The sequence below is a fragment of the Cricetulus griseus genome, chromosome 3 (assembly GCF_003668045.3).
Source record: "Cricetulus griseus strain 17A/GY chromosome 3, alternate assembly CriGri-PICRH-1.0, whole genome shotgun sequence".
Classification (NCBI taxonomy): domain Eukaryota; kingdom Metazoa; phylum Chordata; class Mammalia; order Rodentia; family Cricetidae; genus Cricetulus; species Cricetulus griseus.
The window spans coordinates 112,832,643-112,856,162 of record NC_048596.1 but is presented as its reverse complement, the minus strand read 5'-3'; the positions used below and the strand labels follow the sequence as shown (position 1 = coordinate 112,856,162).

The 23,520-nt window shown below is 36.8% G+C and overlaps 2 protein-coding genes across 2 annotated transcripts; both read left to right on the top strand.

Annotated features, from left to right (window-relative positions):
• Nucleotides 1-4,662: 4,662 nt before the first annotated feature.
• Nucleotides 4,663-5,610, top strand: LOC100751806 (olfactory receptor 5V1). Its single transcript, XM_027407483.1, has one exon. The coding sequence runs from the start codon at nucleotides 4,663-4,665 to the stop codon at nucleotides 5,608-5,610; it is 948 nt and encodes a 315-aa protein (XP_027263284.1).
• Nucleotides 5,611-16,104: 10,494 nt separating this feature from the next.
• On the top strand, nucleotides 16,105-17,052 carry LOC100774935 (olfactory receptor 5V1). The gene has a single exon (XM_027407484.2). The coding sequence runs from the start codon at nucleotides 16,105-16,107 to the stop codon at nucleotides 17,050-17,052; it is 948 nt and encodes a 315-aa protein (XP_027263285.1).
• The last annotated feature ends 6,468 nt before the right edge of the window (nucleotides 17,053-23,520 follow it).

Sequence of the window (23,520 nt, the reverse complement as noted above, 5' to 3'; positions counted from 1 at the left end):
TCCTCCCCTAACACCCCCCAACTAAAACTCTACCTATCACATATCCTTTTTGCTTCCCCTGGATGGTGAGGCCTTCTATAGGGTGTCATCAGAGTCTATCATATCCTTTGGGATAGCGCCTAGGCCCACTCCCTTGTGTTGGCTCAGGAAGTATTCCTATATGTGGAAGGGGCTCCCAAAGTCCACACTTATGCTAGGGATAAGTACTAAACTACTACAGGAGGTCCCGTAGATTTCCGAGGTTTCCTCACTGAAACCCATGTTCCTGGGGTCTGGATCAGTCTCATGCTAGTATTCCAGCTATCAATCTGGGAACCAAGAGCTCCCCAATGGTCAGGTCAGCTGTTTCTGTGGGTTTCACCAGCCTGGTCTGGACCCCTTGGCTCATCAGTCCTCCTTCTCTGCAACTCGATCCCAGTTCAGTTCAGTGATTAGTTGTGGGTGTCTGCTTCTAACTTCTACCAGTTGCTGGATGAGGGCTATCAGGTGGCATAAAAGGCAGTCATCAATCTCATTATCAGGGGAGGGCATTTAAAGTAGCCTCTCCTCTATTGCTTAGATTGTTAGATGGTGTCATCTTTGTAGATTTCCAGACATTTCCCTAGTACTGGATTTCTCTGTAAACCTCAAATATCTCCCTCTATTATGGTATCTCCATTCTTGTTAACTTCTATTCTTCCCCTGACTCAACCTTTCTGTTCTCTCATGTCCTCCGCACCCCTCTTCTTCTCCCCTTCTCATTCTCCTAGCTGCCTTCCCCCTCTTCCCCTGCTCCAAATTTGCTCAAGAGATCTTGCTCATTCCCCTTCTCCAGGGGACCATGTATGTCTCTCTTAGGGTCCTCCTTGTTTACTAGCTTCTCTGGCAGTGTGGATTGTAGGCTGGTATTCCTTTACTCTATGTCTAAAATCTACATATGAGTGAGTACATACCATGTTTGTCTTTTTGTGATTGGGTTACCTCACTCAGAATGGTTTCAGAATGGTTTCTTCTAGTTCCATCCATTTTCCTGCAAATTTCAAGTTTCCATTGTTTTTTTTCTGCTTAGTAGTACTCCATTGTGTAAATGTACCACAATTTCTCTATCCATTCTTCAGTTGAGGGGCATCTAGGCTGCTTCCAGTTTCTGGCGATTACAAATACTGCTGCTATGAACATCGTTGAACAGATGTTCTTGTTGTCTGAATATGCTTCTTTTTGGTACATGCATAAGAATGGAATTGCAGGATCTTGTGGTAGACTGATTCCCATTTTCCTGAGGAGTCGCCATACTGATTTCAAAGGTGGCTGTACAAGTTGGCACTCCCATCAGCAGTGGAGGAGTGTTCCCTTTTCTCCACATCCTCTCCAGAATAAACTGTCATTGTTGTTTTTGATTATGGCCATTTTGACAGGAGTAAGATGGTATCTCAGAGTTGTTGTGATTTGCATTTCCCTGATGGCTAAGGATGTGGAACACTTTCTTATGTGTCTTTCAGCCATTTTAGATTCCTCTCTTGAGAATTGTCTATTTAGTTCTGTACCCCACTTTTTAATTGGATTGTTTGGTGTTTTGGAGACTAGCTTCTTGATTTCTTGGTATGTTTTGGAGATCAGCCCTCTGTCAGATGTGGGGTTGGTGAATATCTTTTCCCAGTCTTTGGGCTGTCGTTTTGTCTTGCTGACTGAGTCCTTTGCCTTACAGGAGCTTCTCAGTTTCAGGAGGTCCTATTTATCAATTGTTGACCTCAGTGTCTGTGCTATTGGTGTAATGTTCAGGAAGTGTTCTCCTGTACCAATTAATTAGAGGGTATTTCCCACTTCGTCTTCTAATAGGTTCAGTGTGGCTGGATTTATGTTGAGGTCTTTGATCCATTTTGACTTAAGTTTTGTGCATGGTGATAGACTTGTGAATTTACTTTTTATATTCATTGTTGCTATATATAAGTGTTGAACACATTTTCTCTACCATTACAAGAAACTAAAATATGACCTATGTGCCGTAGAATTATTTTTAATGCTTACAATAAATTAATTAGTTATACAATCCCATTATTAGGTTGATAACAATGTGTGTAGTCTCTCTCATGTTATTATTGTCATAATTCCCCAAGGATAAAGCAGGAATAGTATAAATTAAGTACTAACTTCTCATGTGAATCTTGAATTTATGTGGGGAGTTTGCTTTTATCTACTGATGTAATTTACTGGGCAAGTCATTTGCTTTAACATGCTAATTTTTTTCTGTTAACATGATATACTCTTAAGGCAAAATTTATTTTACTAATGTTGCAACAATAAATTAAACACAGTTTTAATTATGCTAAGATTATATTTTATTTTTTGCTTAATTAGCAACTAACATTTTCCTGTATATAGCAGAAATCTGAATATTTTCTGAAGAGAAAAAACTTCATGTACTTGGCATTTGCCACATTACAACCAGTCAGAGTGAATGATAGTAAGAAAGTGTGAATTTCTGGGATATTTTAAATGCTATCTATGTGTGCCAATTTCTACTTTATAATTACATATAATATCAAGAACCAATCAAAACACATGACTTGCATTTCATAAGTGTTTCCAAAAATCTGTAGTTTAAAAATTATTAATCTGTACATTGTATGTTACATAAACTCATTCTGAGAAATATGTGAAAGGCAACATGTCACTAGACTTCCAATTTATTAAAAATGTTTAATACTTATTTCTGTTTGAATTTGGAAGAGGAGATTGTTGAGGTGAATGCAAGCACCCTTTCCACATGAACAAGTTCTGTACTGTATGTATCAAGACCATGTGTTTTATTGAATTCTTTCAAAAAGCTAGGTGTAAAATATAAGGATGACATAGTCTCATTTATGATGGGTATGTATTAGTCATATGATTTGGGAACAAACAGGTAGGTTTACTAATCATAATGCTATTGATGAATGTACTACAGTCCTTTTTTAATGGGTCAATTTTGTGTGAGTGAAAATAAAAGTAATTATATAAACTATAATTTACCCTCTGAAGACATTGCTCTTATCAAAACAGTGTCATATTTATATGGTTACACCTACTTTGCTGTTTTCAAAGACTAATTATGCACATCTGTCAACAGAAGTTTAACATTCCTGCAGGACTGTGAGCATTTGAGTGCTTAAGAACGGATATGACAAAGTTTTGTTTTAATCATTGCTACTTGCTCATTAAGTATCCTTCAATAGCAAAAAGTGATATACGCATCTTTTTATTTTTACAGTAATTTCTTTGTTATATTTTATGATAGATGATAAAATTAATTAAAGTTTATCTTTTTTCAAAAAATTTCCTTAGCTATTGTTGCTTCAGTAGCAAAAAACATCATTCTTTCAGGGCTTGCTCTTTTTTTTTGCTTTGTTTTGAAGCAAGGTTTGCTTTGTAGTTTATGGTGGTCTCAAATTCAAAATTCCCTTGTATTAGCTTCCTAAAATAGGAATTAAAACCATATACCTCTATAACTACTTTATCAGGCACTCTCAGTAATCTTAATATTACTTATTTACACGGGACCCAGGAAAAGATAAGGGAAAACTTCATTCCATTTGTGAATAAAAATCATTATGTATAATTTGCACTATTTACCTTATGCATTTGAATTGACCAAAGGAAAGTATTTATTGTTTTTATGCAAAAATTGGATAGGTTAGTAGAATATTTCTTTTTCTTTTATTTTAACCAATTTTTATATAAGAATTTCCAAATATGTAATGGTAAAGAAAAAACTGTTTTTAATTGAAAACAACATGCATTTCCATGTGTTCAGCTGGATTCTTCCAGATAGTCTGCTTATTATTTTTATTTTATATCCAATTAGGTCAAATGCTAATATTTGTATACTAAACAAATTGGTTTAAAGTTGTAAGAACATTTCTGTATTTATTCTTTCCAAGTAGAAATACTTGGTTTGAGAAGGTAAAATGTTATTCATATATATTCTTTACCCTATTATTGACTTGATATTCCATACTTGTATAAATTCCTGGTATTTATTGATGTTTATATATCAGGGAGTCTTTATGTATTATGATAATTACATTAAATCAATGAAATAGATAGTGAGTACATGACAAACCTATATTCTATTAATTTAGTTTGAAAGTATACATAAAATTATGGATAATAAGATAAGACTAAATGAAACAAATGTCCATGGAGATGTGAGAAATCCAACAGATTTCATGAATAAAATGACATAATTAGAGGTCATGCTAATTAGTATAAAGAAGATACTTGTAAGTTCTCATTAGTGTCTCAGAGGACTTTCTAAGGATAAGGAACAAAAGATGAGAATTTCAAGAAATAGTATCAGTACACAAAATTTGGGGCCGATGTTTGTTCGTTTGTTTTGGTTTGTCAAGACAGGGTTTCTGTGTGTAGCTTTGGAGCTTATCCTGGCACTTGTTCTGGATTCCAGGCTGGCCTCGAACTCACAGAGATCTGCCTGCCTCTGCCTCCCTAGTGCTGGGATTAAAGGTGTGAGCCACCAACACCCGGCTTGGGCTGCAGTTTTAGGAACATAAATCCATAATTGAAGTAGAGTGAACATAATTCACCATTAGCCTGATACATCCATTGTTTCAGAGCTCCTGCCTTGTCACTCTAAATCTGCATTCTCTCATTTCATTTCTCTTAGAAACATCCTTTCAGAGAGAGGAGATGGATGTGTACAATCTTACCACAGTGACTCAGTTCATCCTCATAGGACTCTCTGACCTCCCTGTGGTGCGCTACCCGCTCTTCGTGGCCTTTATCATCATCTATCAGATCACTTTGCTGGGAAACGGGGCCATCCTCTTGGCCATAGTGACAGAGAGAAAGCTTCAAACTCCCATGTATTACCTGCTGGCAAATCTGTCCCTGCTAGACATATTCTGCCCATCAGCTACTGTCCCCAAGATGCTCAAGAATCTCTTGACTGAGGATCACAGCATTTCGTTTGTTGGGTGTGCTTTGCAGCTCTATTTCCTGGTGGCCTTGGCTGGGACTGAAGTTTTCTTGCTGGCCGTGATGGCCTATGACCGGTATGTGGCCATATGCTTCCCTCTGCGTTACTCCCTCATCATGACCAAGGTTCGCTGTGTGCAGCTGTTGTTTGGAACCTGGGCCGCTGGGTTTCTTAACTCCTTTCTCCACACAATGTCTACTTTTAACCTATCTTTCTGCAAGTCCAATCGAGTTAACCAGTACTACTGTGATATCCCCCCTGTGGTGGCCCTGTCATGCTCTTCTACTTACACGGCAGAAATGCTTGTTTTAGTGGTAGGGGGTATTTTGGGGATTGGTGCTTTTCTGACCACTTTGATTTCCTACATATACATTGTGTCCACCATCCTAAAGATCCAATCAGTGGAAGGGAAGCGCAAAGCTTTCTCCACATGTGCTTCCCATCTTCTTGTAGTCTTCTTGTTCTATGGCACAGCCATATTTACCTATATCCGTCCCTCCTCCAATCAACACTCTCCTGCCAGAGACAGACTCATCTCTATGCTGTATGCAACCATTACCCCTATGTTAAACCCCATTATTTACAGCCTGAGAAACACAGAAGTCAAAGGAGTATTCAGAAAATTTTTCCATCTTAGGGTAATCTCACAGAAAACATGATATAAGACTTTCTCAAACTCTTCTTAGAATGAATATATGGAAGCAGGTATCAAAATAATTAAACATAATGTATGTAAAGAAAGAAATTGAACACAAACATGCTAAATTCCCATGTTATTATATACATCTCTGTATTCAATGTAAAGTTTGTAATTGAAAAATAAAAATTTGAGGCTGATTAGAATATTGAGTAACTATCTATTGCTGTCTTGTATCAATATCCATATTTATATGCATGCCTATGGTATTTAAATATATATTATCTGTGTCCTTATGTTTCTAATCTACATTTATCCATGTAATTACAGATCTCCATTATTTTTATTATTTTTATTTTGTTATTTAAAAATATTTTTATTTATGAGCATGAGGGACTTGCCTGATTGTACATATGCATGCTTTGTGCATGCTTAGCGTACACATTGTCCATAAGAGGGTGTTGGATCTCCTGGAACTGGACTTATAGATGACAGTGAGTCACCATGTGGATGTCCTGACAAATCCTCCTTCCTTTGTAATAGCAGCAAGTGCTTTTAACTTCTGAAATATTCCTTCCACCATCAATTTTATTTTTTAATTTAATTTTTGTTTATTTTTAGACACTTGGGTGTTTTGTTTAACCATATATCTATGTACCATATATACTCAGTGACTGTGGAGGCCACAGGAGGGCATTATATACCCGGGAAGAGGAGTTTAAGATTGTTGTAGGTCATTATATGTGTAATGGGAATTGAACATGCGCCTTCTGGAAGAGCAGTCAGTGTTCTTAATCTCTGAGCCATCTCTCTAAATATCTTTAATTTAATTTTAAGTGACAAATTATTATAAAATTTTAACAAGTTAAATTGGTTTTATTTTTTACAAACACTGTATTGAACATGTTTCTTCCCTCAAATATCTCTCATTTTGTGGTGAGAATTCATGAAAATTTTCTTTTTCACAGGAATGTATTTTTGATAATATTTATTATATTCAACATAATGTTGAAGTGCCACTCATTGGTGAAAAATCTTATTTAATTTGATAAATTGAGCATCTGTGGCTGCATAAAATGACAAAAAGGGGAGATGCCCAAGGCTGAAAGCCAGGAAGCAGTTTTATTTTATGCACAAGACAACCCCATGGGACACCACTCCCAACACCCAGCCCTGAGTTCAGCTAAACAGAGCATTTTACACCTCTTTCTCCCCTTGCTTGCTTCCATAGCAACACATATTATTTTTGACATATATTTTTAGAGTCTATATTAATATTGCTTAATAAAGTTTTTCTAATCTCTCCCTGAAGCAGAAAAATGTCCTTAAACAGTAGCATTTATCACAAGCTGTTTTTAGTACAGAGTGGATAGAGGGTTTTTGGTCCTGTACAAGACAGTGAGATACTACAAGGGCACTGACTAGCCTGATGTAGATGTCTCTTTTATGTTTTCAGAGCCTTAGACAACAAATCCTCCTTTGTCTTCATAGTCCTACCTTTCGATAATAAGCATTCTTCTTGTCTGTTCCTCTGAGTTTGGTTCATTCAGATTCCACATATAAGTTATAGCATGCATTATTTATCCTTCTGTTATTTGATTATTACACTAAGATTAGTCATCTACATCCATTCATGTTGACACAGATGACATTTTTCTAGGAAGAACACATTCTATGCTATGTTTATATTATGTTTATAATATTATGCTGTTATGTTCATGAATTCTTAATCATACATCTGTTGAAGACAGTTTGATCTCCTCATGTGACTTGTGAAATATGTATCACTAAGTCCAAAGAAATAGTGCAAGATGTTTTTAAAGTATTAATTTATTTTATAATATTTTTATTATTGTTTGAGAAATTTGTGCATGCATAAAATGTATTTTGATCAAGTCCATGCCTCATTCTCTCTGCTCCAGTTAATTCTGCATCTACCCTCCACTAGTGTTACCAAGTGTACCTGTGTGTGTGTGTGTGTGTGTGTGTGTCTTGCTGACTCCATTTAGTCTTGCCATATGTGTATGGTGCAGAACCATCTAATGGAATATGGATAGCTTTTCATGGGCTACTTCCCTGAAAAATACTGAAAAGTGACTCTCCCACGCTTTCTTTTTATTTGGTTTTTCATGACTGGGTTCTCTGGGTAATAGCACTAGCTAACTTGGAATTGGCTTTGTAGAACGGGCTAGCCTCTGTCTTTGGAGTGCTTGGATAAAAGGTTTGGGCCACCATGCTCAGCTGGAGTTTCCCTTTCTTTCCATTTTTTAAATCATTTTTTATTTGAATTTAAAACAAGATTGTTTTACATGACAATCCCATTTCCCTTCTCCTTCCAGTCCTCCCCAACAATCCCCCCAACTAAAACCCTGCATATCACATATCCTTTCTTCTATTCTTCCCCTGACTCAACCTTTCTGCTCCCTCATGACCTCTGCATTCTTCCTCCTCTTCCCTTCTCATTCTCGTAGCTCTCTCCCCCCTCTTCCCATGCTCTCAATTTGCTCAGGGGTTCTTGACCCTTTCTCCATATCCAGGGGACCTTGTATGTTTCTCTTAGGGACCTCCTGGTTTGCTAGCTTCTCTGGCAGTGTGGATTGTAGGCTGGCAATCCTTTACTCTATGTCTAAAATCCACATATGAGCGAGTACATCATGTTTGTCTTTTTGTGATTGGGTTACCGCGCTCAGAATGGTTTCTTCTAGTTCCATCCATTTTCTTGCAAATTTATATATTGATGGGGGAAGTGCTTCTGTGTATGTGTATGTCTTCTTGGATGATAAAGTACTGTTTGGCCAATGAGGCAGCAAGTCAGGCAGGACTAGGAGTCAAGGAGGATTCTGGGAAATGTAGTAAAGAAGTGGTGATGCACAGAATGTGACATAGCAGGGAGACTCATATATAAAACAAGGGCAAGAAGGAAGTGGGCCTTTCTCTCTTCCTCTAGAATCACCATGTGATCCTGGGATGAGGACCCCAATAGAAGGCATCCTAAATAAGATAAGTCTTATAAAATATATAGATTTATGATAATTAAGACTGAGCTAGCAGATGAGAAATCCTAGTCATTGGCCAAGCAGCGTTTGTACCTAATATAATTCTCTATGTATTATTTTGGCTATCCACATAGCAGGCAGAACTCAAGAAGGTGGCAGAAAGATTTATCATAACTATATATCAACAGTTATCAAATAAGAACTATAGCTAACAATATTAAGTCCATTAATATTTGGCAAAATTTAAAGAAAATATTATATAATCTATCTTATCTTTGTGAGTCTAAAGCTTTACATGTAAATTATCTTTTGTCATAACTAAGGAAAACCATAATCATAACTGTCTTCAACTCCATCAAAGACCAGAGAAAAATACTATATAAACTATAGAATTGACAGAGACATCTCGCTGCCTAGACAATTACTCAAAGTTTGTCTATAATATTGAAGATCCATCTTCGGCTCATAGGCCATAGCATGTCTTGCAGACTTCTCAGCGAAGCAGGAAATTTGAAACTGTCTGCCTGTATTGGCAGTTTGTCACTCATTTTAATCTGTGTCCTGCAGAATATCTGGCAGACTCTTCCATGAAGCAGGAACCCCGAGAATATCCTATTTTGTTTTGTAATTTTAGCAGTCACTTTCCTGTGTGTCCTGCATGTCTGGTTTATACAACAATACAGTCAAACATTCCAGGCAAGAGCAGTTTCTTGTCCAAATGGCTATTTCTGCCATGTTGAAGGCAAACTCCATAATGAGTTTCCTTGATGCCCATCTTCCTTTTTGAAGTAATTGGTGTTCCCAGGACTAGTTGTGTCTCTTTGCCTTGAAAAACCCTAAACCATTTTAAATGCCATGTTCTGTAGGGCTTTGAAAGGTTTAAAGAATATCTATCCATCTCAAATATATCTAGAAAATTTAACATTAATATAAGTTTTGACTATTATTGTTGACTAAAATCTGTATTTAATTATACATTACATTTTTAAAAGAGCTGTACAGACATAATATCTAAACAAGAGGATAAATATATGTATAACAAAATTGACCTTAAATTTGTATCATTTATCCCAAATCCATACCAATGCAAAGTATTCATATCTATTTCACACTCCTTTCCTTTCCTTTAGAAAGAGATTAGTTGTGATCATTAATTATATATACTCAACCCCATCTAAATGAAAAATATTTATAAAGAATATCTGGGGCTTGGGCATCGTTCTCTCCAAAGTGCTTCCTGCTTTTTGGGGACACTGTCAAAACCATGGGGATCATGAGAAAATATGGAAACCTGGTCAAATCCTGGCTGTAGTGTTCTGCAAGGCTGCATCATCTCAGATGTCTTGGATGTTGGATCACCTGGGCTACTGCTTAAGAGGGTTTTGCTTGATCAAACCATATTAGTCTGGAAGGAATCCACAGTTTTTCATTTTCTGTGGAAACAAGAAGAAAATTTCTTTTCCAAAGTGTTATGTCCTTAGACTTAAATTTTGAAGTCAATTAATCCAGCAGCATTTTATAATCAAATGTATTTTAGCAACTGTAGCTCCTTTCTCAGCAATCAAACAATTCAAAGACAGGATAACATACAGTATCCAGACTCTCTGTGCACTTTCCATCCTTACTTGGCTTTGTTTATTTACTTATTTATTTTTTAATATTCTATTTCTTTTACTTCCATTTTTTTTCATTTTTTGAGACAGAGTTTCACTGTGTACTTTTGCCTGTCCTGAATTCACTCTGTAGACCAGGCTGGCCTTGAAATCACAGAGATCTGCTTGCCTCTCCTCCCAAGTGCTGGGTTTAAAGGCATGTGCCACCATACCAGCTACTCTATTTTGTTTTAACCACTTTATCCTTTTTCTTTTCTTTCTGAAGCCTACCATATTTTAAAACACACTGTAAATCCTTTAGACGTTTTTCTTCATCTGAATCTGTCTTTACTGAACATCTCTTTTTTCTAGCCATGATTCTTTTATCTGCTAAACAGCATGGATAAAATTAAAGTGGTGGCTGTTTTAGCTGCTGACTTTCCAAAATGCCAGCGGGGTGGGGAGATACATTTACTGCCAGCACTGGCAGCTGTGCTCACTGCCTTGGTCTATGCCACCATCAAGCAGCATGCAGCCAGTTTGGAGGTATGCCAGCTGCTCGTACACACCATTCAATTGGTAGCAAGGCCTCTTAAAAGAGCCTTGCAGTTTTTGCCACTTATGCTGAACAGGAAGACTCCCTTAAAGGAGCCTCTGCTTGTCTCTGTCAAACAGCCCACCCGAGAAAATGCTGCTACCAAGAAAGAAGCCTGTTCTTGTCTCTGTTCTTTTGTTTGAAATTCCTTTTTTAAGCTTTTGTCAGGTTTTACGTGGAAATTCATGCAACCCACATTGACATCATTATGCAAGAGAGGTTCTTTGTCCTGCTTCCCTTGGGCTCCAAACAAACACACAGATGATATATTAATTATAAAGTTGTTGGCCGATGATTAGAGCTTCTTATTGGCTAGCTCTGTCTTAATTTTTAACCCATTTTTATTAATCTATGTATTTCCATGTGGTCTTAGCAGAGAAGGGTCTGGACCTGTTACTCCTTTGGGAAAATACATGGCGACTGTTTTGGTGGGCCCTTTCTGCCTACCTTTCCTAGAATTCTCCTCATCCTAGTCCTGTCTATTTTTCTGCCTCACTGGCCAGACAGTGATTAATTCATAAATCAATAAGAGAAACATATATACAGAAGGACTTCCCTCCTCAGGGGAGGTCAGGGAGACTCATCAGGCTAGATCATGAATAAGGAAGTGGGAGGTCTAGCTGGGTGGAGAGGTTGGGTGTGGTACTCAAGGGCTCTGTGGTTGGTGACTGATAGGTCAGGTCATGATGACAGTCCAGTGACTGGTTGCAGTTCATGTGGGGTTGCCAGATAAGGCAGGGACACTGTATGTGATTCCAGGGATAGATTTGGTGCATTAGGGAGAAAGCATGTGTGGAGAGGTCAGAAACTCACTGGGTTAGAATCTGGGGAAGGAGGTGGGGACCATTCCTCAAGTATTCTTATTTTTTAATGGCATTTTTTCCTTATCAGCAAGACATCTTTTTTGTAATTGATTATTTTTGTTTGGCCCTTGTGTTTTTCTACCTAGCACATAAAGCATATTTTCATATTGTTTTTCTGAAGAATTTCTTCCAAGGTACTCACTGATAGGCATTTTAAAATTCATTTTAATGTGGTCTTTCTTCAATATCTTGTTATCTCTGATTATGTTAATTTTAAGTTTAAAAAATTATTGTGTTTCTTAATGTTATTCTCTTTGAGCTTTTCTTTTTTCACTAAAATTAATCTTTCATATAATTTTTTGTCATAGTCTTCCCCATCCTCAGTTCTTCCATATCCTCCCCTCTTCTCTACCCACTCAATTTCATGTTCTTTCTCTCTGTTAAGAAAACTGAAGCAAATAATAAAAGAAAAAGCCACTAAAATCATTTTGTCCATCTACTCCTGAGCATGGGACCAGCCCCAAAGTGAGATTTTGTGTTCACTTCCTTTCTGTGGAAGGGTTTCTATTGCTGCAGTGAAAAACCATGACCAAAAAGCAAGTTGTAGAAAGATTTATTGGGATTGCACTTCCCTACTTGATGTTTATTATCAAAGGAAGTCAGGACAGAAATTCAAACAAGGCACGAGTCTGGAGGCATGAACCAATGCAGAAGTCATGGAGGGGAGCTGCTTACTGGCTTGCTTCACATGGTTTGCTCAGTCTTCTTATTTTATTTTATTTTTTTTTATAGAACCCAGACCACTGTCCCAGGGATGATACCACCCACAATGGGCTGGGCCCTAACCTACTGATTACTAATTGAGAAAATGCCTTATAACTGGACCTCATGGAGACATTGCCTTATTTGAGACTCCTTTTTCTCTGATGACTCTTACCTTGTATGAAGCTGACATATAAGAGCAGCCAATATATTTCCTTCATGCCAGGATTTTTTTTTGGATTCAGTTTATGAAGGCATTGTGTGCACTGTCAGAATCTCCTTGAGTTTATTTGTACATCTGACCTGTTGTGTCTGAAAAATGTTGTCTTAAATATGCCCATTACCTCTGATACTTGCTATCTTTCTGCCCTTTCTTCTCTAAAATTCCTTAGGCCTTGAGGGCATGGGTATAATAAAGACACATCATTCAGAGTTAGGTACTCCAGAAACTCTCCCCGTATATTGTTGAGTAATTGGTTATAGCATCTACTGCAAGAAGAAGCTTCTAGAAATATGTCATTTGGAATTGTTTTGTTGCTATTTTCATTTAGTAGTAGCTTTTCACTTTGGCCCATAACCTATCTATTCTTAGGTTTTTGTCCTCATTAAATAATATCACGCATGTTTTCACCTCATTGAATGGGCCTTAAATCCTATCAAAATGTGGTTGGTTACTCCCCTAACATTTGTGCTTCTTACTGCATCATGGGTATTTTTGCAGACTGGCAACTATAATAGTTAGAAGTGTTTGAATCTAGGTGAGATTACCAATTACTTTTCCTCTCCAGTAACATGTGCAGCACCTTCTAGCACTATGAATGTTACCCAGTAGGGGTGGAGCTTCTCTGTGATTTCAAGGCCAGCCTGGTGTATAGAGTGAATTCCAGGACAGGCAAAACTTCACAGAGAATCCCTCTCTCACAAATGAAAAAGTAAAAGTAAAAGAAATAGAGTAATAAAAAAGCCACATAAATATGGAAACTACACAGAGAGTCTGGATACTGTATGTTTTTGTGTTGTCTTTGAAATGTTTAATTGCTGGGGAAGGAGCAACAACTGCTAAAAGACATTTGATTATCTTAAAACTTAAGTTAATTAGTTATAAAATCCCATTATAAGGTTGATAGTATTGTGTATATTCTCTCTTAGGTTCTTATTATCATAACTCCCCAAGGATAAAGCAGGAACAATATAAATTAAGTACTAACTGTTTATGCAAGTCTTAAATTCAAGTGGTGAGTTTGCATTTGTCTACTGATGTAATTTGTTGGCCAGATCATTTGCTTTAAAGTGCTGATTTTTTTACTGGTAAAATGACCTCCTTTTAAGGCAAAATTTATCTATTTTACTAATGTTGCTACAATAAATTAAGTACAGTTTCAATTGTGCTAAGTTTTAAGGCTTATATTTTATTGTTTGCTTAATTAGCAACTAACATTTTTCTGTATATAGCAGAAATCTGAATATTTTCTGAAGAGAAAAAAATTCATGTATTTGGCATTTACCACATTAAAACCGGTAAGAGTGAAGATAGTAAAAAAGTTTGAATTTCTGGGGTTATTTTAACATATGGTTAATGCTATCTATATATGCCAATTTCTACTTTATAATTACATATAATATCAAGAACCAATCAAAACACATGGCTTGCATTTCATAAGTGCTTCCAAGAATATCTATGTTAAAATTATTCATCTGTATATTGTATGTTACATAAACTCATTCTGAGAAATATGTGAAAGGCAACATGTCACTAGACTTCCAATTTATTAAAAATGTTTAATACTTATTTCTGTTTGAATTTGGAAGAGGAGATTGTTGAGGTGAATGCAAGCACCCTTTCCACATGAACAAGTTCTGTACTGTATGTATCAAGACCATGTGTTTTATTGAATTCTTTCAAAAAGCTAGGTGTAAAATATAAGGATGATATAGTCTCATTTATGATGGGTACGTATTAGTCATATGATTTGGGAACAAACAGGTAGGTTTACTAATCATAATGCTATTGATGAATGCACTACAGTCCTTTTTTTAATGGGTCAATTTTGTGTGAGTGAAAATAAAAGTAATTATATAAACTATAATTTACCCTCTGAAGACATTGCTCTTATCAAAACAGTGTCATATTTATATGGTTACACCTACTTTGCTGTTTTCAAAGACTAATTATGCACACCTGTCAACAGAGGTTTAATATTCCTTCAGGACTGTGAGCATTTGAGTGCTTAAGAACAGATATGACAAAGTTTTGTTTTAATCATTGCTACTTGCTCATTAAGTATCCTTCAATAGCAAAAAATGATATACACATCTTTTTATTTTTACAGTAAATTTCTTTGCTATATTTTATGGTTAGAAGATATCATTAATTAAAGTTTATATTTTTTCAAAAAATTTCCTTAACTATTGTTGCTTCAGCAGCAAAAAAAATCACTCTTTCAGGGCTTGTTCTTTTTTTTTTTTTGCTTTGTTTTGAAGCAACGTTTGCTTTGTAGTTCATGGTGGTCTCAAATTCAAAATTCCCTTGTATTAGCCTCCTAAAATAGGAATTAAAACCATATACCTCTATAACTACTTTGTCAGGCACTCTCAGTAATCTTAATATTCCTTATTTACACAGGACCCAGGAAAAGATAAGGGAAAACTTCATTCCATTTGTGAATAAAAATCATTATGTTTAATTTGCATTATTTACCTTATGCATTTGAATTGACCAAAGGAAAGTATTTATTGTTTGTATGCAAAAATTGGATAGGTTAGTAGAATATTTCTTTTTCTTTTATTTTAACCAACTTTTATATAAGAATTTCCAAATATGTAATGGTAAAGAAAAAACTGTTTTTAATTGACAACAACATGTATTTCTGTGTGTTCAGCTGGATTCTCCGGACAGTCTGCTTATCATTTTTATTGTACATCCAATTAGGTCAAATGCTAATATTTGTATACTAAACAAATTGGTTTAGAGTCGTAAGAACATTTCTGTATTTATTCCTTCCAAGTAGACATAAGTTTGAGAAGGTAAAATGTTATTCATATATATTCTTTACCCTATTATTGACTTGATATTCCATACTTGTATAAATTCCTGGTATTTATTGATGTTTATATATCAGGGAGTCTTTGTGTATTATGATAATTACATTAAATCAATGAAATAGATAGTGAGTACATGACAAACCTATATTCTATTAATTTAGTTTGAAAGTATACATAAAATTATGGATAATAAGATAAGACTAAATGAAACAAATGTCCATGGAGATGTGAGAAATCCAACAGATTTCATGAATAAAATGACATAATTAGAGGTCATGCTAATTAGTATAAAGAAGATACTTGTAAGTTCTCATTAGTGTCTCAGAGGACTTTCTAAGGATAAGGAACAAAAGATGAGAATTTCAAGAAATAGTATCAGTACACAAAATTTGGGGCCGATGTTTGTTCGTTTGTTTTGGTTTGTCAAGACAGGGTTTCTGTGTGTAGCTTTGGAGCTTATCCTGGCACTTGTTCTGGATTCCAGGCTGGCCTCGAACTCACAGAGATCTGCCTGCCTCTGCCTCCCTAGTGCTGGGATTAAAGGTGTGAGCCACCAACACCCGGCTTGGGCTGCAGTTTTAGGAACATAAATCCATAATTGAAGTAGAGTGAACATAATTCACCATTAGCCTGATACATCCATTGTTTCAGAGCTCCTGCCTTGTCACTCTAAATCTGCATTCTCTCATTTCATTTCTCTTAGAAACATCCTTTCAGAGAGAGGAGATGGATGTGTACAATCTTACCACAGTGACTCAGTTCATCCTCATAGGACTCTCTGACCTCCCTGTGGTGCGCTACCCGCTCTTCGTGGCCTTTATCATCATCTATCAGATCACTTTGCTGGGAAACGGGGCCATCCTCTTGGCCATAGTGACAGAGAGAAAGCTTCAAACTCCCATGTATTACCTGCTGGCAAATCTGTCCCTGCTAGACATATTCTGCCCATCAGCTACTGTCCCCAAGATGCTCAAGAATCTCTTGACTGAGGATCACAGCATTTCGTTTGTTGGGTGTGCTTTGCAGCTCTATTTCCTGGTGGCCTTGGCTGGGACTGAAGTTTTCTTGCTGGCCGTGATGGCCTATGACCGGTATGTGGCCATATGCTTCCCTCTGCGTTACTCCCTCATCATGACCAAGGTTCGCTGTGTGCAGCTGTTATTTGGAACCTGGGCCGCTGGGTTTCTCAATTCGTTCATGCATACAATGGCAACCTTCAGCCTATCTTTCTGCAAATCCAATCGAGTTAACCAGTACTACTGTGATATCCCACCTGTGGTGGCCCTCTCATGCTCATCCACCTTCATAGCAGAACTGCTTATTTTGTTGATGGGCAGTGTCTTTGGTGTTGGTGCTTTTCTGATCACTTTGATTTCCTACATATACATTGTATCCACCATCCTAAAGATCCAGTCAGTGGAAGGGAAGCGCAAAGCTTTCTCCACCTGTGCTTCCCATCTTCTTGTAGTCTTCTTGTTCTATGGCACAACAATATTTACCTATATTCGCCCCTCCTCCAGTCAACACTCTCCTGCCAGAGACAGACTCATCTCTATGTTGTATGGGGTCATTACCCCCATGTTAAACCCTATTATCTACAGCCTGAGAAACACAGAAGTCAAAGGAGCACTCAGAAAAGTTTTTCATCATAGGATATGTTCACAAAAAACATGATGTAGGAATTGCTCACAGTCTCTCTAGAACAAATGGATAGAAGTGTATAATGAAATAGAACATGTGCAGAAGCAGGAATTGATTGTATATACATGTAACTTGAAAGAATACTGTGGAAACATCTGTGTATACTGGAAATGGAAAGTTGTTTTTTCAAAGATTTATTTGTTTTGACACCATATTTATGATTGATTTCCCTGAACATGTGCTTGTAAACTGCTTGTGTTCCTAGTACCTGTGGAGACTTTAATGGGATGTTGCATCTCCTGGACCTGTATAGACAGAGGTTTGTAAAGCCATGTGGATGCTGGGGACTGAACTTGCATCTTCTGCAAGGGCAGCAAGTGTTCTTTACTCTAAGCCATTTGTACAGTCCTAGAAGCAAAAATTTGTAATCCAAAATTAAAAATTTGTGGAATTGAATAGATTTAGTAGGACATCTGTAATAACTTGACATCTATTGCTGCTTTATATTTATCAACATCTATATGCACATACATGCCTACAGTTGTACTTATCTGTGTCTGCTTTATATGTACCATTTCATTTGTGTTTATAATCCATACCTATTTATGTTGCTACAGGTTTCCATGTGAAAATGTTTTGCTTTTATTTTAATTAACAATTATAAATATTTAAGTGAGGTGATTTATTATTGTTTAGGAACACTCTCCGTATAATTAAATAATGCTAATCAACATGTTTCTCATCTGAAATATAACATTTTCCTAGTGAGAATTCTTGAGGTTTACACATTCTCAACTAAGAAATACACATATATTATTATGTGCTATATTTAACATACTTTGAAATACATGTATTGAAGAAAAATATTGTTTCTCTTGAGAACATGAATATCTATGCTCTCGTGTCACCAATTCCTTGTTTTCTCCATATTCCTACCTTTGATAATGCACATTTATCTCTTTAGCTAAATTCTCTCTATTTCCATATTAAATTATAGCTTTCAGTATTGATCCCACTGTGATAAGATTATTACATTGGGTTTAATCACCTGCATCCATTCATCTTTACTATTCATCTGTTAAACACACAATTTGATTTCATCATTTGTTGTTTGAATTATATCTTGATTAATATGAAAAAGCAGACATTTATTCCTACTTTAATTTCCAGGACTTTTCTAAATACTTATATATGAGATTTTTGACTTTCAAAATTTTTCAGTTATGGATATTTAAGAATGCAGGGGCTGGAGAGATGGCTCAGAGTTTAAGAGCACTGACTGTTCCACCAGAGGTCCTGAGTTCAATTCCCAGCAACCACATGGTGGATCACAACCACCTTGAATGAGATCTGGTGCCCTCTGCTGGCATGCAGACAGAAGACTGTATACTATACATAATAAATAAATAAAATCTTTGAAAAAAATGCAGACATACTATTGAATAAAGAGTATCCAAATTAACCAACCATGTATAAATGCCTCCTTTTCTGAATATCTTCAAAAGCAATTATATGCAGTATTTATTTAATTTTTCTTATTTTTTAAATTTATTTTTATTTTTATGTGTGTTGGTGATTTGTCTGTCTGCATGTTTGTTTGTGTGAGGATGGCAGATTCTCTGGAACTGGACATGCAGATAGTTGTGAGGCACCATGTGGATTCTGGGAGTCAAACCAAGGTCCTCCAGGTGTGGTTAGTGCTCCTAACCACTGGGCAAACTCTCTCTAGTACCTTTTTTCTTTATTCTTCTCTCATATAATACATCTCAACCATAATTTCCCCTCTCAGTTCTCTCCCCACTTTTCCTCTCTGCAAATCTATTCCACCTCCATTTTCTTTCAGCAAAGCACAGTCTTCCCAGGGATATCAACTAAACACAATGTCACAAGTTACAATAAGACTAGGCAGAAACCCTCATCACGGCTGGTCGAGGCAACTCAGTAGGAGGAAAGGGGTCCCAAGAACAGTCAAATAAGTCAGAGACACACTCACTTCCACTATTAGGATTCCCACAAAACACCACACTAACAAACCTATGTGTGGAAGACGTAGTATAGACTGATGTAGGCTCCAAGATTACAACTTCAGTCTCTGTGAGCCACTATGAGCCCTGATTAGTTGACTCTCTTCCCTGTGTTCTCCTTGTATCCTTGACTCCTCTGCTTCCTATAATCCTTGATATCCTATATCTTTAAGAGGATTTGCTGTACTATGCCGAATGTTTGGTTGTGGGTCTCTGCATCTACTCCAATCAGTTGCTGGATGATGCTTCCCTGATAACGATTGGGCTAGGCACTCATCTATGAGTTGTATCAGAATAACTGTAATAATCATTCAACTGTCATTTTTTCAGGCATATTTGGCTTTATTCCAGTTATTCTATCTTACCCAGCCTCTGTTTCTTGGCCATCCAGCCAGTCTTGGGAATGGGATCCCTCTATGGATTGGGAGATTGGTCTGCAATTCTCTTTCTTTGTTGCATCTTCATGTAGTTTGTGTATGAAGGTAGCTTTAGTCTCATAAAAGGAGTTTGGCAGTCTTTCTTCTGTTTCCATTATTTGGAACAATTTGAGGAGTTTCAGTATTAGCTCTCCTTTGAAATTGTGGTAGAATTCTGTGCTAAAGTCATCTTGTACTGGGCTATTTTTTTGTTGGGTGACTTTTATTGACTGCTTCCATTTCCTTGGAGGTTATACATATATTTAAATTCTTGTCTTGAATTAATTTTGGTATGTGATATCTATCCAGAAAATTATCTAATTCTTTCAAATTTTCTAATTTATTGGAGTACAGGTTTTTCAAGTATGAGCTGACAATTATCTGGTTTTCCTCACTGTGTGTTATTATGTCCCCCTTTTCAATTCTGATTTTGTTAATTTGGATATTCTCACTCTACCTTTTGGTTAGTTTGGATTGAAGGTTTTCTATCTTGATTTTCTTGAAGAAACTACTCTTTGTTTTATTAATTCCTTGTATTTTCTCTTTGTTTCTGTTTTTTTATTTCACCTCTCAATTTGATTATTTCATTTCATCTACTCTTCCTGGCTGGCTTTGCTTCTTTTTGTTTTAGAGTTTTTAGGTATGCTGTTATGTAATTAGTTTGAGATTTCTCCACATTGTTTATGTAGGCACTCAGTGCTATGTTTTTGCATATCCCATAAGTTTTGGTTATGTTTTATTCATTTCAATTGAGTTCTAGAAAGTCTTCAATTTCTTACTTGAACTAGTGATAATTTAGTTGAGTAGTATTCAGTTTCCATGAGTTTGTAGGCTTTCTGTAATTTGTGTTGTTGTTGAATCCTAACATTAAGCCATGGTGATCCAGTAATATACAGGGGTTTATTCAATTTTTTGTATCCATTGATATTTTCTTTGTGACAAAGTTTGTTGTCAATTTTAGAGACGATTCCATGAGGTGCTGCAAAGAAGTTATATTCTTTCCTGTTTGGTGGAATGTTCTATAGATGTCTGTTAAGCCCATTTGAGTCATAATGTGTTAGTTCCCTTATTTCTCTGTTAAGTTTCTGTCCATTGGTGAGAGTGGGCTGTTGATGTCTCCTACTATTTGTGGAGATTTGATGTATAATTTAAGCTTTAGTAACATTTCTTTTACATATGTGGGTGCCCTTGTACTTAGGGCATACATGTTCAGAATTGAGACTTCCTCTTAATGAATTTTTTCTTCAATGAAAATGAATTGTCCTCCACATCTTTTGACCAACTTTAGTTTGAAGTCTATTTTATTAGATAGTAGGATAGCTACACCAGCTTGCTTCTTAGGTTCATTTTACTGGAAAGCTTTTCCCAATTCTTTACCCTGAGGCATTCTGTATTTGAAGCTGAGGTTTGCTTCTTGTATGCAGCAGAAGGTCAGCCCCTGTTTTTGTATCTACTCTATTAGCCTGTGTCTTTTTATTGGTAACTTGGGTCCTTTCAGATGAAGAGATATTAATAACCAATAATTATTAATTCCTGTTATTTTTTGTTTTGTTGTTGGTATTGTGTGTGCACTTTCCTTTGTTGGGGTTTGCTGTGTTTTCATGGGTGCAGCTAGATTTCATGGGTTAGAGTTTTCTCTCTAGTGCTTTCTATAGGGCTGGATTCGAGGGTAGTTATTGTTTCAATATGGTTTTTGTCATGGATTATCTTGTTTTCTTTGTCTATGGTGATTGAAAGTATTGCTGGATATAGTAGTTTGGGCTAGCATATGTGGTCTCTTAGTGTCTGCAGAACATCTGTCCAGGACCTTATGGCTTTCAGAGTTTCCACTGGGAAGTCAGGTAATTCTGATAGGTCTGCCTTTATTTGTTACTTGGCCTTTTTCCTTTGCAGCCCCTAATAATCTTTCTTTATTCTGTATATTTAGTATTTTGATTATTATGTGGCAAGCGTACTTTTTTTGGTGGTCGAGTCTATTTGGTGTTCGGTAAGCTTCTTGTGTTTTCATAGGCATGTCATTAAGTGGGAAAGTTTTTTTCTATGATTTTGTTGAATATATTTCCTGTGCCTTTGTGTTGGATTTCTCCTTCTTTTATTTCTATTACTATTTTTTTAAAAAAGAATTTATTTATTTATTATGTATACAACATTCTGTCTCCATGCATGCTTGCAGGCCAGAAGAGGGCACCAGATCTCATAACGGACGGTTGTGAGCCACCATGTGGTTGCTGGGAATTGAACTCAGGACCTCTGGAAGAGCAGCCAGTGTTCTTAACCTCTGAGCCATCTCTGCAGCCTTATTTCTATTATTCTTAAGCTTGGTCTTTTCATGCTGCTCCAGATTTCCTTGATGTTTTATCTTAAGAATTTGTTGGTGTCTGTCACTCCAGGAGCCTCACTTTTTGCAATCTGTGCTAGCAGTGTCTGTGTCTCCAGTAGCTTCTCTTGGTCCAATCAGTACAGGTTGTGTCTTGTCTCCGGAACCCTTACTAAGTGTAATTGGTTCAGATGGTGTCTGTCTCTAGAAACCACTGATTTGGCAGAGGGTGTGTATTGGGGGAGTGGCATGGAATTTGTAGATTACAGGGTGCAGTGGGGGTGGTAGAGAGGCCTGCCCACAGGTGCCTTGACTGCTGACCAGCTAGTGGGACAGAGATGGGTGGAGGAGCTGCCTGGGGTCGGTGTTATCCAGGTGGGAGCCCAGTCACTTACAGTTTCCTGCAGTTGGTTCAGGTGTTGTCTGTGTCTCCAGGAACTACTAATGTTGCAGGTGATGGAAGACTTTCTTATTCTTCATCTGGCATATGGCAGCAGTGAGGAGTCTTGGCACAACTTAGTTTGTAGTTCATCATCCAGGGAAGTCAGGGCAGGAAATCAAGACAGGAACCTGAAAGCAGGAACTGATGCAGATGCTGTGAAAGTATGCTACTTACTGAATTTCTCCTTATGGCATTCTTCAAAAGTGCAGTATTGAAATATATTAATCTGTATCTTTAAATTCAGTATTAGATGTTTTATGGAACTGAGTGCTCAAGTGTTAGGTACATCAATGTTTAGAACAGTAATGTTTTCTTGGCTAATGGGTCCATTTATTATAATGAAGTATCCCTTTCCTGACTAATTTAAGTTTGAATTCTAGTTTTTCAGACATTAGTAAAGTATCTCCTGCATGTTTCTTTTTGTTTCACCAAAAGGGGTACTTTTGTCCAAACCATACTCTAAGTTGGGGGTCTATCTGTAAATCTAAGATGTTTACTGTAGACTATAGGTAGATGAATTTTCTCTCTTGACCTGTTCACTCAGACTATGTTTTTTGATTGGAGAATTGGAGTCATTGATATTTGAAGTTACTGTTGAAATATGTGTGTTAACTATGGTTATTGTATTGTTACTATTCAGTGGTGGTGTTTGTGTTCTCAGTGTTAGCTTGTATTTTAATCATTATGGCTTTGCATTTCTGTACAGTCTTTTGGCTATTCTCTTTCCTCTCTTCATCCCCAAATATTGCTTCCTGAACTTTCTTTTGGTTTGTTTTGTTGGGTATAGTTGTTTTTATATTTTTAATTTAAATTAGAAACAATCTTATTTTGCATATCAATCCCACTTCCCTATCCATCCTATCCTCCCATGTCCCCCATTGAACCCACATGCCATCTCCCTTGTGTTCCCCAGGGAGGGTGAAACCTTCCATGGGCGATCACCAAAGTCTGTCACATCATTTGGGGCAGGGCCTAGGCCCTCCCCTATGTGTCTAGGCTGAAAGAGTATTCCTCTATGGGGAACGGTTACCTGAATCCATTTGTACATTAGGGATAAATACTGTTCCACTACTAGAGGCCCCATAGATTGCCCAGGCCTCCTAACTGACACCCACATTCACGGATCCTAGTTCAGTCCTATGCTGATTTCCCAGCTGACAGTCTGTCCATGAGCTTTCCCTTGTTTAGACAGCTGTTGCAATGGGTTTTCCAAACATGGTCTTGAGTCCTTTGCTCATCACTCCTCTCACTCTACAACTCCAAGAGTTTGGCTCAGTGTTTAATTGTGGTTCTTTTCTTAGC